The sequence below is a fragment of the Argiope bruennichi genome, chromosome 4, assembly GCF_947563725.1.
Source record: "Argiope bruennichi chromosome 4, qqArgBrue1.1, whole genome shotgun sequence".
Lineage (NCBI taxonomy): Eukaryota > Metazoa > Arthropoda > Arachnida > Araneae > Araneidae > Argiope > Argiope bruennichi.
The window spans coordinates 38,351,691-38,373,232 of NC_079154.1; the positions used below are offsets into that span (position 1 = coordinate 38,351,691).

The 21,542-nt window shown below is 25.6% G+C and overlaps 1 protein-coding gene across 2 annotated transcripts; it reads right to left on the reverse strand.

Moving 5' to 3' along the window:
* Positions 1-2,225: 2,225 nt before the first annotated feature.
* On the reverse strand, positions 2,226-20,944 carry LOC129965466 (putative deoxyribonuclease TATDN2). 2 transcript variants are annotated; one of them, XM_056079358.1, is made up of 8 exons: positions 20,849-20,944; positions 19,320-19,817; positions 16,481-16,655; positions 13,380-13,836; positions 11,492-11,661; positions 8,024-8,153; positions 7,683-7,895; positions 2,226-2,528 (listed from the first exon to the last, which is right to left on the reverse strand). In XM_056079358.1, exons 2-8 carry the CDS (start codon positions 19,696-19,698, stop codon positions 2,391-2,393), a joined length of 1,662 nt encoding a protein of 553 aa, XP_055935333.1. In that variant the 5' UTR covers positions 19,699-19,817; positions 20,849-20,944; the 3' UTR covers positions 2,226-2,390. The 2 variants fall into 2 exon arrangements, with proteins under 2 accessions (XP_055935333.1, XP_055935335.1); XM_056079360.1 differs by having other exon boundaries at positions 2,228-2,528; positions 19,656-19,817.
* Between the last annotated feature and the right edge of the window lie 598 nt (positions 20,945-21,542).

Genomic DNA, 21,542 nt, shown 5'->3' on the forward strand with positions numbered 1-21,542 from the left:
ACTGAAATTTTTTGTGAGAATTAATTCCGGCAATCAGTTTGTCATTAAAAGCGGCTTTCAAGTACATAAATCAGTAGCAAACTGGAAGATTTTTTTTGAAGTCTAAGCCAAAACCCAATCTGGTTAATTATGCAAAATTGGGTTATATGAAGCTTTTTAACACAGTATTAAAAAAAAAAAAAAAAAAAGATACTATGAAAATGATGCACACCTCTATAACTGGAAAACAGATATAAACAAAATGTAATGTAAGAATATATACACAAGCTGTCCACTCCTGCTTTAATCCAACAATTAATTTTGAAATGGAAAAATGCTTTAAATGATGGGAAAAATTACTTTTTCAGTTATTTGAATCAATAAATGTATATTTTAAAAAAATTCCAATTTCCTACCCAATTCAATGGTAATTTTAATCATATTTCTTTAAATATGCTTGGCTGTAACTTTTAAACAAATTTTGCAGCCTGTTGAGAAACCTTAAGGGGATGTTAGCATATTTAAATTATACATTGTTTTGTTTAGATTTATTTCATACTTTACATGAAGCATTACTATTGGCATGAGTATATTTTTAATATATATAATTATTTTAATCAATCTTATTTTCCATTTTTTAGTAGTTTTATTTAATGTACAGTTTATAATTTGCAGAATTTGGATTCCACAGCATACTTTCTGTAGTAAATTTAGCAAAAAATTTATGTTTTGTGTTTGGGATAGTGAAATATTTGATATCATTAAGGAAATTAGGGACACTGTTCATAAAAAAAAGAAAGAAAATAATAATAAAAGGAACAGAAATATCTGTTTCTAAATTAAAGCAATAATTATGTCTAACAGACCATAAGCCAAAGTATTGACAGGCAAATTTAAACCTTTCTTCTATGAAAATATTTCAACTGTTTATAACAGTATGTTATTCTCAAGTTTTCATTTATATATGACTTATTTTTCCTTTGAGTGATTGCTTTTGAATTAAAAAGGCATTTGTCAATTAATATTTTTGCTATTATTACTTACACTTTGACTGTGTGATATATATCTAAGCAAGAATTAAAGAGCCAAAATCTTCTTGAATAAATGTAAGTAACTTTTAAAGGTTAATGGTAAAATGCTTTTTTTCTTTTTCTGAGTCAATAGAATCATTGATTGTAAATGCATTTTAAATTTTATTTTATAATAAAAAAAGATTTAGTTTTCCCATAACATTTTTTGTGAAACAAAACATATTATACTTCTATTATTATTTATACTCAAGCTGAATACTTATATGATTGATTATACTTAAAAAAACAACAATATTTTTAATTGTAACTAAATATTTTATTTTGTCAAACCTTTACCTTATTTGTATATTAGCCCTATTTAGGTTAAACAGTTATAATTCAGCCAGTTTCAGTCATAAAACAAAGGAAGATTCTTTTATAATATTATATTTTAAGTTATGAACAATTTTTGATGACACTGTGTAAATACAATTCGTTTTTTTTCATAAATGCATTTATTAACTCAAACTATAATTTTCCTCTTCATTTAAAGCATTTTCCTAATCAGTTATATGCTTATCTATAATGGTTTGAAAATTAGATATTGGGGCACAACAAGAATGAACAGCCTGTGTATATTATATATATATATGCTGGACCTTTATATATTATCAAAAAAATTATTATTAGTTATAAAGCTGTTCTTGATATCTCCTTTTATTATGAAAATGAAACAAAATTATTGTAGCCATCAATTAAAATTTGACAAATGGAATAGTTCTTAATTTCAGAGACTTAATTAGTTAAATGATATTTAAGACACTCACAACAAAATGTTTCTAAAAAAGCTAATTTATCTGATGATCTTACTGATTTTATAAACATAAAGTGGTCAAAGTGACCTACAAATTGAAAGTATATTAATTCTTATATTACTTTTTAAATATAATGTTTTTATATTACAGTTATTTGCACATTTGAAACTATGATTTATTTTTTCTAATTTTATTTACATTAATAAATATCAAGATATATTATAATAATATAACTTCGTTAATACATCAAAATCTGTTTGTAAAAAGTTCAATCAAATTTAATGTTTTGTTACAACTTTTTAAAATAATGAGAACCATTTCTATTATTTCATAAATAGTTATTTATGAAATAATACTAGGACTAAATAAGCATGAACATACAACTAGATATAACATTTTATTCAACAAAATAACAATTCAAGATAGATTTACATATGAGGTATTTAAAGATATAACATATGCTTGAACTTTTAGAAATAAAAGTTCATAACTACATGTCTCACCACATATTTTAAAAATCTACAATGATAATAGAATTGTGTCGATTATCTTTGCTAAAAATCATCTTGCAACAATAAAGTTTATTTTAAATGTTATATACTCGCTTAGTATTACTGCGAGTTGATTGCAGTACTTTTTCAATAGGAATATTTTTCAAAGCTGCTATCTGTGCTGCAACATGTATAGCCAAACCAGGATGAGACCATCTCATTCCTTGGCAGCCCTATAAAATTACAAATTAACTGAATAAAACAATATCATTAGCAGAATCTGATTTAAACAGTTTTAATTTAAAGGCAATTTACCATAAAAATATACATGTTCAATTTTATACATATAGCACAATTTGAATGAATAAAATGGAGAATAATCATATTTATATTAAGTTCTTTGATAAAAAAAATTAATCTGAAATACATAATATACTATGTAATATATCCTACTAAATAGATTCTTCAGTTAAATTAAAATTTTAGATGTGAACATCAATGTTTCATTTTTCAAAATTTTAAACTTCTATTTATTATAATTAAAAAAAAAAAGTTATATTGAGGGGAAATTGTTAAAACAAGTTACCATATATAAATCTCTAATCAAGTCATTATCCTTTTGTTAAAGAATAGGATTTTAAAACAAATTAAACATTTATTATTCAGCATGGAAGCAATAATGTTTGATCATACCAAAATTTTTATTTCCTCTCTTATTTTTAAACTACCCATAATAGTATTGACTTAATTATAAATAATAAAAACATAGGCTTTCTTTTCTATTGAGGAAGAAAATTGAAACTGCTCCAATTTTAAATGATAGATATTAGCAAAGAGGTAAAAATTAAATAAATATGCATTAGAAATCTATATTCTATAATTTCTTGTCCTATATTTGACAACTTCATTATTTTAATTATCCATGTTTTTTAGACGGCAATAGATATAATTTTAATAATATAAAGCTTAAAAAAAATAATCAAATCAACATAAATGATTTGCATAAAAAGTTCATACACTTTTCAATTAGCAACAATTATGATTTTTAACAAACTAAATATTAATTCAACAAAACTATTTTTTAAATGTCAAGCTTAGCATCCCCCCCCTTTAAAATACACTTAAATGTATTTTAGCAAGAATGAGAAACGGATACAACTTTCAATATAACAGTTTGTCTCTATTTTTCTAATAATTCTGATGTTAAGCATTTTTAGATGTGCAACTTCTTGGAATCTTGATGAAATTCTGATGATAATAGGTTCATAAATCATTATTACCTGGTTAATATACATTTAGACAGCATATAAGACTGATTGGAAGCAACAATAGAATTAATAAATTTAATACTCCCCCCAGTTATGTTTTTACTTAAAGTTACAAAATAAATACTGAAGAACTGAAATATGCACTTGATACATTTGTCCAAATAAAATTATCATTGATATTGATTACACAAAATAAATGAAAAGAAAACTATTAAAAACAACTTCTAAATCATTGTAATAAAAATATCTATGATGTCAGTCAGTGAAGATTTATTTATAAAAATTGTCGAGTTCTTAAAAGTACCACAAACAACCGATTCATTTCATGTTGAGCAGTTCCTTTAAATTTGCAATTTTACCTTTGGACAAGCTTTAGTACAAATATCTGCTAATTCTTCTCCAGATCTCACACTTACTGATTCATCATTATATTTTTCAATGAGCATCAAGCAACTTGAACTTCACTCATTGAAAGTAAGTGTGCTTTGTATGCTTGTACAATACAGATCTTGAAAATACAACTTGATAGCACTGCAACTAATTATTAATAAAAACCTTACTCCCTTATTTATTGACAAGCCATAACATTTCTTTCACATTGTTGAAGCTACAATATATTCTGCCTCAGTTATATATACTGTTGATTATTTCTGGTTACACAATGCTACTGGATCACAGATGAGATGCAATAAATAATCAGAAACTGATTATCCCATGTCTATGACATTTTAGAAGTCAGCATCTGAATTCCAATAAAATGGCAAGTAAAGCCAATTCCTGGGAATGCCATAGTCAGCAGTACATATCAGATATCTAAAAATATGTTTCATTGCATTCCAATGCACCTGGCGAAGATTAGTTTGAGAACCAGTGATACAATTTACAGTAAAAGTATATCTAAGCATATTGTAATGACAAGGAACTTCAGAGATTCAACATCTTCCTCATACAGAATTGATTTTCCTTCTTAAAATGAGTTTGATTATGACAACAGAATTGTTCCAGGGTCTGTAGGTTTATGACAGTGGTTAATGTCATTTAAATGAAATCATTCGAAAATATGCTTTACATAACATTTTAAATGAGGGGAAAAAAAAAGAAAAGAAAGGACCATTTGTTCTGTAGTCAATTTCCATTCCTATAGAGCAACCTGAGTCACAATTACTACAAAATTTCATTTAAAGATCACTTATAATTTTAAATAACATTTTCCATCCTAATAAAATATATTCATATAAAACAAATTGAAGTTTCATTTCCTTGAAAAATGCAATAAAAATAAAAATAAATGAATTGACAATAGTTTGCTTTAAAGCCAAAACTAGTTAAAAATTCAGAGAAAGTCTTGTTTCAGTTTATAAATGTCTGCTTCAGTCTATATAGACTTTTCAGATGGTAAACTAGTTTTTTGGCATAGTTTAAAGCAAAGCAAGGGGAGATTATATAAATGTAGTTTCTTTTATTTTTCTGTATAGAAAAGCAGCTTTTAAGTTCCATTGAAATTCACTTCTTTTACTTGGGAAAACCTTTTAGCATAGACATATATTTATCATTCCCCCCCCCCCCCCCGGAAAGCTATTTAAATATCCACTTTCCTCCAATTACATTACTTATTTCTGGAAGATAGATGCACAAGATCTCATATTTCATTTTACTAAGAAAATTTAATTCTTCATTTATGGCTTCACCACTTATCTGTTAAAAAAATTCATTGCCTCTTCATTCACTTAGACGTTATTATGTCTACCACATTTGATTCATAATAAACGGAAACCTTAATGGTGTCTGTGGGATGAAGGTTATAATGATCCTCATTATTTGAATTAGGAGAATTATACAGTAAATCTTCCTGTACTTCATCTAATGAATCTTTGGCAATAAGATTGTTCCCATTAATAGTAAAAATGGATATTGATGGTGGTTTGCATCTCAATTTTATATCTTCATTACAGACATTTTTTTAATACTTTGATAGTTTTGGTAACTGGATTAAAAAATGATGTTAGTTTTTATTCAAAACATTTCATTCCAATTAAAATCATTTTCTTACTTTTAGGTTTTAATTTCTTTCATAAGATATCAAGTTCATGCTTGCAAATTGAACCAATTTTTTTTTAAATGATTGAGGGAAACATATTTTCCAATCCATAATTCATGAGAAGAAGTAGAAGGAGAATTTAATTAACAATACAATTAATACTATTAACAATACAAATAGCAGTGTGCACAATTTTACACATCTCTTCTCTTTCTGTCATGGGATATGAAAAACTTTAGTTTCCAAATTAATGTTTTTTTTTTTTTTTTTTTTGTTTTTTGTTTAGAAAATCATTAAAATGAAACGTTTTGTATTCAGCGCCATTGCCAATTTTAAGTACTTTAACTTGGTGATTCAATTTATTCTCACTCAGTGGAAAAAAGTTCTGAACGGTTCGAAGAACATCCCATTTACATTTGAGGAAACTGACTGTTTCACTGCAATAATTATTTATTAAGATGAAATTATTTGTGCCACCTATTGATTGTTCAGACATTGGACCAGATAGAATTATTTATTAGTTCTGTTGGTTTAATAGATTTGTCTTCCCTTGAAACAAATTGAAATCTGTGCTGTTTGCTATAATGGCAACCCTCATAGAAGAATTTTTTAAATATATAATAAAGTTCATATTTACATATCCTATTCTTTCATGCCACTTTTTCAAATCATTCTTGTGGGAAATGTTACCTCAGGACAGATTAATATTCTAAAAAAATGTATGGAATAAGTTTCTGCAGAAATGTGCTAACTCATTTTTGAAATTCATGTAACTTTTTAATTTGTTTCTTAGTTAATATAAGTTCAGATAATATATAATAGTAATCATAAAAGCAAAATTTTGTCATTTTAAAAGAAATCTAGAAGATAGGTGCCAAAACAACAAATGTTGCCAGATTAGAAACAACATGACAACACAATTAATAAATTTAATAAACATTATGAAAAATAAGTATAATTTTTAGTATCATTTTCATCAACTATTTATTTTCTATTTTATGTTAGATTAATAACATTATTTAATAAATGCTTAGTAAACCTATGGATAAACAGAAAATCATCACAGTGATGATAAAATCAGAAACTACATAGGCTGTAAGAATTTTTGTGTGTGTGTGTTCGATTCTGATTTACAGATTAAATACTAAGTAATTATTATTACAGTCTGTTGTCCATTTGTAAAGTTCCTGCTAAATTTACATTGATTCTCCATTTGACGTGAACATATCATGATAAATTTATGCATGCTTTCAAAAGCAAAGGATCAATGTGACCTTTTTTTATTAATCTTTCCGGAAATATTAATTAATTTTGTACGTCTGTAGCACCAACATTTTTTTTCTAAATATCCTCTTTTAACATTACAGTAATCTTAATATGTTGTAATTTTTATAAAAATTCAGTAAGTTTAAAAGTAGTCAAATGTACACTAAGCAAACAGCACGAAAAATTTGAATTGGCAATTCCAATGAAATTTTTCTTCCTATCATTTATTTTAATAGGTCCAAACAAAAGGCAGTCTGAAATATTCTTCTCTATGAAGAGAGGACACTGTAAATTAATATGGAGCACCTTTTAAAACTAAATGTTATTTTAATTTTCTCCAAAATTTCAGAGCGGTATATTATATCATATTATTATTATTCATAAAAATTGACAGATATAGTATCTTACAAATATAACAAAACAGTAGCAAGAATTTTTAGCAAAAAAAACCCAGTTTTTACTTTTAGTAGAGACAACATTTTCAAATTCTTCATGGTCATTTAAAATATCTTGTTCATTTACATACTTGAGATTTCAATAGGTTTGATATTTTCTTTTATTACAAGTTTAATTATAATTCATGGTCCAACTGCACAAGGTTGATTACATTTTTTTTTATTATGTTGATGAATAAAAAAAAGAAACATATGAAGAATAAAACGATGTCAGACAATTATTTAAACTTTAAATAAGTTATCACAAACACTAGAGCAATATTATATAATCTAGTGCTATTAAAAAAATCTAATCTGTGATTGATTTACCCTCTTATAGCTTAATATTTATATGAAGAATGAAAAATTTAGGATACTAACCCTTTTTGGAATAAAGTAAGGAGCATCTGTTTCTAGTAACAAACGATTCAAAGGAATATTTTTTGCCACTTCATGAACTGATTCAGCTGAAGGAAAAGTCACAACATTTGTAATTCCAATACAAAGATTTGGAAATTCATTCAACCATTTCTGGGCCCATTCCCAAGTATCTGTGAAACAATGCAGGTGAATAGTGTAATCGATTGGGAGGATCTGAATAAGCGAAACAATACATAAAGATTTTGAACATTTTTAAAAACAAGATATAATCCATGAAAAGTCATTTAATGTAAAACATATATACTGCAATACAATATAACACTCAATTTTAAAATACACACCTCTTTTATTATCCCCATTGCATCCTCATGAGCTTCTCTACAATGAATAACAACAGGTAGTTGCTTTTCTAAAGCTATTTTTAATTGTCTCCGGAAAGCTTCAAATTGTACTGTCTTCATACAGTTATTCCTGGAATTGAAAATATTATATACTATTAATCTTTAAAAATTTATCAAACTTCTGGATATAAAGTAAACTGGAAATGAAAATGAAGGATTTAAAAATATATATATATATATGATATACATATTTAACAGAAAATAACTAAATGCAGTTCTTTAAAGGAGAGAGAAAACACACACATGGAATATTAACTCACTAATTCTAAATTATATTTCCATAGAATTTTAGTTCAATTGAATAATAATTTTAATTTAACCCAATAAAATAGTTCTCCAATACTTCAATGATAACTTTGTACTGTAATCTTAAAAAGAAGCTAAACAGCAGATGGGTTGTCAATCATATTCATTATTGAGTGTGGCGAGAGCATGTCTATTTGCTTTAAAGTTGATTGTAGCAGAATTATTACCACATTTCACATCATCATTATTTTCTTCAATATGTAGTGAAGTATCTGCTGCTTTATATATTTGTGAATTTCTCTTAATTGTTAAATGTGAAGAGAGTAAACTTTAATGATATCTTGGTGACTTACAATTCCTGCACAGATCTCAACCAGTAGCTTCATTTTCAATAGAATTTGCCACCAGATTTTTTTTTTCTCTTTTGTATCTTCTTTCATTTCAGGCATAAAAATTTCAATCTGAATTTTTTAGTATTTTTACAATTCAGAACTTGTGTAATGTTGGACTGTAGGTAAATACATTATTAATAACCATCTATTCCAGTAAAAGCAATTCAATTGTCTTTGATAAAAACTTCTTTCATCATGATTAATTGGGATATTTAACATAAAGAAGTTCTTAAATAAATGGTTTTCTTTGCAAACAAATTTCTATAATCTTCATTCAAATGAAAAGCAAACATTGAATTGGACCATAATTTATCATATCAACTTTTCAATAATTGTTGATGTTTTCACAAATTCCTATGCATTGGCAATGCAGTTACACTGTTTGAGAATTTTTTTAAATAAATCTACATGAGAATGCCTGAATAATAAACTCATCAAGAACATTAGAAGGGATTAATATTTGCATTTCATGAAATATATATTATCTTGGGACTAACTAATAGTAGGAATTGATAAAACATAAAAAGGATGTGCATTTGGTAAGCAGATAACAGAACAAAACTATAATCTATCATTTAAGGATAAATTATTTAATATAAGAAATGCTTTTCATTTAGGTATAATATATTGAAGTTATATAACACAACACTCTATACTCAGAAAAAAGTATCTTTCAAACTAATAAGGTATAATATCAATGGCTACCTATCTTTTATTGTTGGCACAAAAAAATGGGCAGGAAAATTGTACTACAGTCTTGAAGGCCCCAAGATGCAATTTTTTTTTTTTCTTCTTCCAAAAGTGAGCATATCTATGAGAATCTACAGCTTGAGAGCAGAACATAGGATCCATTCGAAATTTTATATATTCATCAGATCTTGTACTCTTATTCAAGACCTAGATATTCACCATTAACTGCAGCTTCAAATGCTGAATGTTCTTTCTGATTACCTCATGTAAACACTATAAGTCAAATTGTAACTCTTCCTCCGAATGTAGCACATTCCAAAAGAGTAACCAAATTTCAAAATGTCAGTCTGTAGATTTCAGTAAGAACTATTATGATAAACATATGTTATATTATAATAAACAATAAATAAAAAAAAAGTCAAATTTTTCTTTATTTTTCTGAATTATATGTCTATGTGATTTTAATTAATACTTATTTTGGCATACAGTCTATTTTCAGTTAACTTATAATTTTCTTAGAAATAATATTTTTTTAAGACAAGAGAAATGGATAAGTACCAAAGCTTACCTCTTTCTTATACAGTTACTTAAATGTTAATTTAATGATAACATAATCAATTATTATTATGACTAAGGCCAGTTGAAAGCAAACACTATGATCAATAGCACAAACAGAATTTGTTTCTATTAATCATTTTATATTGATACAGAAGTGGGGAATTAAAAATTCACAAAGAACACAAAATAAATCTATTTTCTTCAGCCCCAAATAAGAAGCAGAAAATTAAGCATGGGGAAAAAAAAAAAAGTTCATATGCCAGCCCTCAATTATAGCATAGGACATACTTGTAATGTCAAATATTTTTCAATTCTTTCTCTTTATATATCTATTTCTATTAATGTAATTATCAATTCATGGACACAATAAAAATTTAGAACACATTTATAATTTGAAGATTTAAATAAACACTTCAGGCAGACAAATTTATTGTGTGAAATTGTAAAATGCATTTTCTTTAAGATAAATATAGAACTTTAGAGAAAATAATAGGCTATTGTTGGGAGCATTGATTCATCCACACTATGACAAGGGTTTATTGAAGCAGAAGAGAACAGCATTCTAAAAATCACTATGAATAGGAAACTTTTGTACTGGGCCAGGAAATATCACTCTTGGACTGCTCAAGATTGGAATTAGGTTGTATTCAGTGACAAAAGGCATTTTTTGTACAAGGGTTTTGATCAACATCAATTCCCATTTGAAATAAAGTGTCAAATTTATTTCAGAGATTTATAATCCTTGAATTACTGAGCTTTCTAATATAACCAATGTATTAATATCCCTCAGTTATACTGGTTTGTTGATTCATAGGAATAATTCTAGTTCTGCTGGGTTCCATTTCTTTTTATTCATACGAGAATTCACAATTGGCCACTTTTAGAAGCAGTTAAAACATAAACCGAGGCAGAAATGCTCTATATGACATGATCAAACAAGTTCAAACTAATCAAGATCAAGCTCATTTTGTAACAAAATATAATCACAACTGGTTCATACAAGAAATCTATGTAAAAAGGTAAATTTTAATGAAGTAATTTGCATAGTAATAATCAATATTAAATCAGGAAATTTATCGTTAACTTTAAAAACAAACATGTTAAACTTAGTCAAAAGAAGCTTTATTTGTCAATGAAAATAACAAAATGAAAGGATAGCAACACTAATTTGCTTATAAAGCAATATGTGCATATGCACACTATGTCTCTGGTTCCTATCAACACCAATTTTCTCCTTAATAACAGTTATGCAATCTAATGTAAGGAATTTTTTAATCATGGAAAAGTTTTTATGAACGTGAAATGATTACATCTGCAGTTTCATTGACATTTAAAACTCAGTTCTTTTAAAGATGAGTAGACTTAATTTGTATATCAATATATAACTGGTAAAAAAAAAATAATAATTGGAAAGTGTTTAAATTATTGCCATTACAAAACAATTTCTATAGAAAACTTTTACATCTTTAAGCAACAAATTGCAAAATAAATAAGTAACAATCAGTTTTTCAAAAATGAATACCTATTTGAATAGTCCAAACCAATTTCTCCTAAAGCTCGTACTTTCGAATGTTTTAGTGCAGCATATAATGATTTTTCTATATAATCATTATAATCTTTAGCATTATGAGGATGACAGCCAAATGATGCCCAAACATTGTCCTCTTCCAGAAATTTTCCCCACATATCTTTCTAAAATAAGTAATTAAAATCATTATTCATACAAAAGTTTTAAATTAGAATAATTTTTAATCTACTTTTAAAACCAAAAAAAGGTAAGCATTGAGCATTTTTCTAAGGATAATGATGTGTTTATATATAATACAAAAAAAAAAAAAAAAAAAAAAAGCTTTTTAATTTCATGGAAGAGTTGTAAGAGGGAATGGCTAAAATGAAAAACACAGTTAAAAAAACTTTTGTTAATTCAAATGAATTATGTACAAATTATGTATTTAAAACATGTTGAGTATTTTAAATTTAAATTTTATTTTTTGTATTTATCAAATAATTAATAGCCATACAAAAAACTTCTATTATTATTTTATTATTTTTCTATTCATTTATTTTAATTAATAGAAATAATTATTTTTTAGATAATCATTTTAATATTTTTCAGTAATCAAAAGTGTTAAATTATAATTATGCAAACTACTAGAATTTAAGTTGCAGCTACAGTCTTCTGTTTAATCAATTTTGAAAAAAGTTCAACAATAATAAATTACAAGTTTAAGAAGTACTACATTTTAAAATTTTCATAAATAATCATAAGCTGCTATATTTATTCTGCAGAGATAAGTAAATAATACTATATTTACAAATAGTGTACACTCATGATTTAAATGATGATAATAAAATGATTTGTCTAAAACACAGAAACTTTTAGAATACAACTAGCATTTTGAATATTATAAATGGAAAAGCAGGTTTCATGAAATGGAAACTTACAATGGAACTATATATAATATATTAATGGATATCAAGTTAAAAAGAAGTATACCAATTTTACTTGGCATGGGAAAGATTCACTTTCATAGACTTAGTTTAACTAAAGAAATTGCAGCTTAAACTGATGATGATTAACAAAATTAGTAATCTTTGAATTATTTTGTTTTATTGTTATCAACAAACTTCAAAACAAAATTGAATCAAAACAATTAGTTTAAATTGTGATTTTATATTTCTAAGAGGAAATAATTGAAAGCCATATTCATATTTATAAATTTAAAGATTACAATTCTAATCAAAATTTTAAACTTCACAATAAAAGTTTATATTTCCATTAATTTAAAGATTTCTAGGATAAGGATTTAAAGATTAAATAAATTTCTAGGATAACAATGAAAAAGTTCCTAATTAATGGTTCAAAGAGGAATTATTTAGAGTGCAAACAAGGTAAATAAAAGCAAACACTAATAAATATTATCGCAGTATCAAAGAAACTATTCACTGCAGTTCAATATGGTAATTTTTAAATTGCAATGTGACCTAATTAAATTAACAAAGAATTAAATTAATTCGTATTTAATTAATGTTATAAATAAATAATAAAACTAAAACTAAATTAATAATAAATAAATTAAATTAAAATCAAATAAATGCAATGCGCTTCTGTATTTTATAAACTTCAAGTTGAAATGTCAATAAAACAATTTATAATCTGTCCTTTAATTTCCAGAAAAAAAAAATGTCTTTTCCTCCTATAAAAATTACTTTTTTATTAGAACTAATAAAATTATGGTTAGATTTTATGTATGCTAAATTTTCTGGCAGATAGGCACTCAGTTGCTAAATTATTCATAAAATAAAATTCATTTATTAAAGTTCAATTATATTGCAATTAAAACATATAAAATTTATCAAATAGCATAATATAAATAATATGTATTAAAATTCAATATCATGTTGCTTACTTTACTAAAAGTAAATGGATTGCAAAATATTGCAACACATCCCCGATATGATTTCGGAAAAGTATGCTCATGCTCTTTTTGATACTCAGAATATGTTCCTTCATAATTTTGCCTCTGGAAAATAAAATCAAGATGGCAGTGAGAATCAATAAAACCAGATTCTGATTCCAATGACATTAAACTAAATGCATCATAATAGGGTAAATTGAATCGTCTTCGTTTTTGTTGATGAAGAGCATTTTGTCCAGGTGAATATGGTGTTTGATCGGTTCTGAAACTACGGAAATTTTGTTTTGCAGTTGGAGAATGATAAGATGATTTTGCAAATGGATAACTTCTCCTTCTGTTTTGTATCTGCTTATCAGAATAATCTTTACTAGAAGTATGAAGTTCAGTTTCAGCTTTAGCTGGTAAGCTTTTCCTTGAAAAATAGTGGTATCGGCTTGGAGATTTCCAACTGCAAAAAGAAAATAAATAAATAAATAAAATGACGTGCTTTAAAAAAACCTATTCTTTAGACAAATCTTTATATATGGTGAATAGGACTCCATAGCACCTTGTACTGTATATAAAATATTCCATAAATGTAAAATTTGAGAATAATAATGAAAATTGTAATTGATTACATGTCATACAATTTTAAAGTATTGTATGCATTCAGTTTTTTTGACAAAAACATTGAACCAACTAATTTTTGCAAAATATATGCACAACGTTCCTTTGAATCATTCTTATCAAGAATTTGTTGGTGAAAAATAGATTTTTCAAATCAAAACCCAGAAATTTTAATTTAGTTTTATTTTATGTAATCTGCATATCATTTTCAATAGAAAATATTCACAAATTAACAGTCCAATGCAATAAATCTGAAAATAATTTTGATCAATTTAATATAAATAATTATAGCTTTTATCTAACTTGTTTTGTCATGTTTTTTTTAAATATTGGGTGTTATTAATAAAGGTTATCTATCACCACTTTATTAGAATAGTTTGAACATTAAGACTAATTGGCATTGAGAAATATGGAAAAAAATAAAGAAAGAACATAGAAGATTATAAAGGACATAGAAGAAAGTATTAAATAATAGAAATAGCTTAATTTTCACTGCGTTCCTACTTTTAATTGTTGAATCAGCAGGCTACGTTTGCTTTTAAAATAAAATGCTTCAAAAAAATGCGGTAAAGCAGATTAGACAAAAGCACAGATTATTCACATTATATTATATGAAAACCATTGCTAAATTCATAATAGCCAATTCATAAATATTTACTGATAAAAGACTTTAAAACTATAAACAAAATATGCGAGATAAAAACCCACTTTGTACACATCACAAAATTCTACATATTTTTTTAATCTCTTCCCCCCCCCAATAAATTTAAACAAATATTATTCAGTTAATGATGTAATTGATTACAAAATTTCCACATTATATTCAAATCAAATATTCACAGAATATAACAATACAATATAAAGTCAATAGATTTAAAATTTCAATAAAACTTTTCTCCAAATAATCATATAATAAATTAAAACTTATAGTTATGGCTATATAATTTGCATTCATCTATAGTAAAAAAAATATATAGAATAGTAAAATATGAATACAAAAACTTCTTAGCAGTAAAGAAAAATTTTAGGTAGGTTTGGAGGGTTATATAAAGGCAGTATACTAAAGTATGCAGCAGTTTCGTTAAATTCTTGATTACCACATTTTGGTGCTTATACATTAACAGTATGACAGCAATTAATTGGCAGAGATTTCATGTTTAATTGCAGTCAGTGATTAACTGCCAAAGATGTCATATTTGTGTATTGACCAGGTTTATAATAGAATGTAATTAAGCCAAAAGTTCACATACAGTTAATATATAAATACTTTCATTTCAAATATATATTCATTTTGTAGAAATTAAAAAAAAATATTAATGTTCAGAAAATACCAATTTCTGTTCAAAATTTCAGATATATTCAAAAAATTAGACTAACGAGTATACTAATAGAATACAAGTATTTTTTTTTTCTTTTCAAAAACAGATACATATTACTAATATTTAATCTATATGTTTTTAAAATATATTTCTTGAATATCTTAGCATAAAAAAAAGTTATTATGTCTATGCATAAATGTTCCATATCTTCTCCTAAGTAAATGAACCAAATTTTGTACTATTATATAAGACAAGAGGAAACATATTGCCAACTTTCCAAAGTACAAAAATTAATTAAATACACAATTAATTAGAAATTAATTTTTTTAATACTTTGAATTATATGACTATTATTTATAAAAATATGATTTTACTACAGCCTTTGGCAATGCTTTTTATTGGTTTTAAAGTAGTGATTTAACCATGTTTAAAAGCCAATTTAAGTCAATCAATCAAAGAAAGGAAACTTTTCTTATACTTCAATATAGTGAACAAAATTTGCAGTACTAATATAATATAATAAATCTTAATAACTTATAAAGAAAATTAAATATCAATTATTAAAAAAATATATGGAAGAATTTTAATCCCGATCAAAGTTAGGTATATCAACTAGTTCTTAATATTTCGAGAACTTTCAGATTTTTTTTTCAGCAGCAGCAAAAAGAATACTCAATCCTGAAAATTTACTTGAATGAGATGAATTCATAATTTTTCAGAGAACAAAATGTTTCCACTCAAAATCTCTACATGTCTGGAAAAATGGAGAACTACTTAATAGCACAATTTTATCTAACCGACAATCAAATAGGGAATCTAATAAAATTCTCAAAATTAAAATATTTAAAACATAAAATTGAAATACATATAATTAGTGTAATACTGAATGTCACTCCCTGTATGTAAATTGCACAACATCCTTGTGCATAAAATCAAATTATCTGTTAAGGTACTATTTTTAGTGATTTGCTAATACAAATGTAAAAGAACCAAATACTTCATGATCTGTTCAGAGTAGATCCCATCGAAAACAAAACACATTTTGACAGTAAGAGACAAATTACAAATAGACATATATGTAAGTGGAACTATCCGATTAAATTGAGCATATATAAAAATACACATGAAATAAATCTGAACCATTAAACTATAAATATGAAAACTTACCTATTTAAGTTTTCTTGTATTCTTTTGATACTTGTTTTGGGAGTAAAAGGACCTGTTTCTTCATCATCATTCTCTATCATAGAGAAAGATCTTTTCAAAGGAGTTGAAGCTGATTTTGTAAACATTTCAGTTTTTCTTGCAGATGTTGGAGTGGCAAAAGTTTTAAGAGCATTCCCTAAAAGGAGAAAAAACATTTTACAATACAAAATATCCATAGCAAACCCTTCTTGGATATGTAATTTATGTAAGTCAGAATTAATATTAAAATTTTTATTGACAATACAAAAAAGTAAAATTGTTCTAAACAAACAATAAGTTTAAAAAAATCTTAATTAAATATAATAAAAAATTATATAAACAATAGAATAACAAATAGTATATTATATATATAATATTGATTTCGTTTTTTAACCAGTATATTCATCTAATATTGTCAACATCTTTTTTCATTTTAAATAATCACAACTGAGTGTGATGAGATGATACACAAACAACACACATGATGAACAAATGAGAATGATACTCTTGTCTAAAATACAAGTTTATATATTTTTTCAAAACTTTTTATGGAAAAAAGGCACATAAAACTGGACTTTAATAGAATTTTGAGCTGAAAAAATTATTCCCACAAAGGATTAGAATGAGTTATTAAACTACATAAATGTATTCTTAGTCTGTGTAGTTTAACCAAAGTTTTGCTGAATCCAAACTAGAATAACAATAAAATAATAATTAATAAATTTGAAATAAAGATCACAAATAATGGCCATGATAACAGGCATTTAAAATCAGGGTGAGTTAGAGAGTGTACTAACCCAAAATTAATTAAAAAGTCAACCTGATACAGAATATTTGATTACTGCTGCAAACTTTAATAGTTTCATTTTCATTTTCCAGCTGAAAAGAACTTTTTTACTAAATTCATGAAAGTTTTATCACATTGTTAACTCTTCTTTCTATATTGAATTTTTACCATACGATTTACATCTCAAATGGCCATATAGTTTGGTCTGCTTAAAATACGATCCGAAATGTTAAAACCATCATTCAATATTTAAGAATACATGCTTCCATATTAAAAATAAATGAATTCCTTTACATTTCCATCAAAACACCTAATTTGTTCAGCATTTCTCCCTGTGTTATATATATAAATTTGAAGAAAAACTAAAATATTTATCTCCTTTATAGTCACACATCTAGAAAGATAATACTGTATTTGTTTTATCTATTCTGTTTTGATTATATATCATACTTTATACTTAAACAGAAAAATAGATAATTATTTTAATCAAACAGAATTTTGCATACTTAATTTAAAATACATCTATAATAGATATAATCTACAAACTTTCATAAAATTTTTTTAAAACTCCTATAATTATTTAACAACAGTCATGAATTGACTTCACTCTATTGTCTGATAATAAATTGCTTTTTAATGAGACAAGAATTTACGAATTAATTTCCTTTAACAAATTAATTTTCTTTCATATTATTGAGTAAAGAACATGCAATAAAATAAAATTTTTATTTCAAAAGCATTTGAAATACATCAAAGGCGTTAAAAATAATTCTTTATCAAAAACAACTTTATATGATTAGTATAAAAAGTTTAAAGATGTTGGAGAATCTATCATAGATGATCTGCTATCTGGAGGATCACTTATTTAAATTAATTAACATAAGGTTAGAGAATTGGTGCTTTAAGATCATAATTTGACAATAAGAGATAATATTGAAAAATTCCAATTTCAAAAGTTCATTTGGTCACTGTCAAGCAGTTTTAAAAGATCATTTAGGATTTTGACACATCACTTCTTCAGTTGTTACAAGATCTTAAAATTTGTAGCAAAAACAACAATGTACACAAGTGGTCTGTGAGATGCTTTAATCAAAGCACTGAATTATTATCTGTGAACTAACTTGAAAAATGGAGCAAGGCCTAAAATACCATATAAAATCAAGTTGACTTCTTTCTTAAATTATTATGATGTCCTGCATAACAAAATTCTTATCAAATGAATCAGACAGTCAATAAGTTTTATTATTTGAGCATTTTGTAGTATTTATCTGAAGCAATAAAATGTACAAAAAAAAAAAAAAAAAAAAAAAAAGAAGCACCTTACAGATTATACACCATGATGATGAGTCTTCTCACTGTTTCATTAATTTTTATGAGTTTTTAATCAAATACAACAATTTTATCAAATACTCAACAAACTCCAAAAATCTCTATGTGCAAGTGAAATTAGATTACTACCATTATTTGAGGAATATGAGAAAGTTTTGGAGGGATGACTCTCACAGATTTCTAATTATTCTGATATATTATTAAGTTTTGCAACATAAATTAAATAAAAAAATAGCCAGGAAACTAAGAAAATTTTTATACTTCAAAAATATATAATGGAAGAAATTAATACATCGTTTGATAAAATATGCAGTAAACAAATAACACTTTAAACAAATACTACTCTTAAGAGCTAAGCAAATTTTATTTTACCTTTATAAGTAGTAGTATTATGGAAATAAACATATTACAGCAAAAATAAGTTAGTTATTTTTTAAATTAAGCACAGTTAAATTTAGTAAGTTATTAGTCGTTAATTGATAATTTGTTTTAAGTTCTTACGAATACATATACATTTCAGGTCAGTTTTTAGATATATTTGAAGCTAAAATATTTTTTAAAACTTAAAAATAGTTAAGGGGAAAAAAATTAAATTCTTAGTTGTATAAAACACAGTTTATAAATAGAATGAATTAAATTAATTTGAGCTACTTTAGAAATCAAGCAAATTTCAGGAGGGGGGGAAAAATAATCGGAAATTCGTACCATCTCCATTTCTTGGACTTCCTGTGAAAGGAATGACAGAAGATTCATTCATTTCATTTTCTCTAGATTTCAATACAGATTCCTTTTTACAATTATTTAAACCAAAACTTGGGCAACTAATTTTTTCTGAAGTAGAATTCAAAGAGCTTGAAAATAATTCACAGCATTCCTTTGAGCTTGGAATTTTAGAAACATCAGAACTTCTGCTGAGATTAGTATTCATATGATAATCTTGTGATATTGTCGTCAGGGAATAGGAAGCAGAAGATTCACTATCACTTCCCGTATCAGATGAATATGGTACCAGAGATGATGTCCGTAATGGAATGCTCTTACCTTCAATAGTTTCTTTTGGTTTACATGGTTGAGGAGATGACATCGTGGAAACTTTATGTTCTTTAATATCAAAAACTATTTTATTCAACAAAATATTTTGTATAAATAATTTATAAATTTCATACAACAATATTCATGCACATTCTTTACTGGTTTAATTACCTAAAAAAAAGGTTGGAAAAGATACGAATTAAAATATTTTAATTAAAACAATAAAAGAAGTCTGAATGTGATCAATCAATATTTATTTAAAAAAAAAAATATGGATCAACTAATATCTATTGGTTTATATAAAAAATTTATTTTCTACAAACAATCAAATTAACGTCCTTTATTTTTAATTTAAGTTCATCATTTCCAGCACTTTTATTTAAACACAGAATCAAAACGTATTCAAAAGAATCTTTATTATCAAACTCATCTTCTTAGAAGTTCTTTCATTATATTAAAAACATAAAATTTTAATAAATTCACATTATATTCCTCTTTTGATTCTCATAAATGCCAATTTTGCTCCCATCTGATTTTAACACTTATTATGAAATAATTTTACTATGTTTAAGTCAGTTGAGACTTTTCAGTTATGGTAGGAATCAAGTGAATGTATAACATTTCAGCACATGAATCAGGAATCTTGTATGTGGATAAGATATAGAATTTAGTGAAAACAATACGAATATACAAGATCTTGAATTTTTAGATCCGTCAAGTTAAATATATATCAGCAATTCAATTCTAAATGTTATCAAATTTTCAATCAACATGTAATAATATCAATAGAATAAGATTTTCAACACTCGAGGATAAGCAAGAGACCTTTAGAATTCAAACGTAATATTAAAAATGAACGTAATTTTTTGTATGCTTCTATATTAAGACAACAATATTTCTTGACAAGTTAGTTTTTTGGAAGGGAACGAGAATTTGATCATACCTCAAAATGACAAATAATTTTATTTGAAGCATTGAAAAGAGCATATAAAGAATAATTTTATCTCACAGTATCGTAGTTTGAAATATTTATTTGCACTTCAAGAGAAAATCCAAATCTCACGTAATTATATGACATTATCAATGTTATGTAATAAAATCAAGCACGGAAGAATTACATGGAAAATTTAGAAGTCCTAGTTTGGCAAGACCAATAATTTTATAAAATTTGTTTCCAAATAATTACAAATAAATTTACTTACGTATCAAAAACATCCAAATACCGGCGGGAACTTCTATTGCCGGCAAGAGCAAAGATGAAAATGATGAGTTGAAGTGTTAACTCTCTTCTGTGCTTTTCCTTGATATTAATTTCACTTCATGATCAAAATCGATTATTTAAAAATAAATAAATAAATAAAAAATAAAGAGGGAGGAGGAATTAGGGCATGGTTGAATTTAAAAAGATTCCTTTGTTGATTCAAAAGAGGGAAACTTTTACAGTACATGAGCTTCTTCTCAAGAATGGACTTCATCATTCTTAAGGAGATTAATACCCTTTAGATCAGATGATCGTAAGGTGAATGATATGCGTATGGTGAATAAAAATAAAGCTTTGCATTTATTTCTCATTTAACACGTTAAGACATTCGAAAAATTAGTTGCTTAAGGAATAAAAAAGTTCTTTAAGAGAAAAAGTTGGAGAAAATGAAGTAATTTTTAAATCATATTTTTGTGTGAGCATGTGTTATTCATCTTAATATATGTTTTATGCATACTCATGTGTGGATCACCATATTTTGAGTCATTACCATCAAAAGAGTTTAATTACTTTATTCATATTAACATCACACTTTAATTCAACATTAGGGCTATTTTAAGACTTACCTCGTAATTTGAAACTGCGATCAGATGACGTGACAACATCCGAACTGGTATCTCCTTTTTTTAAATTTC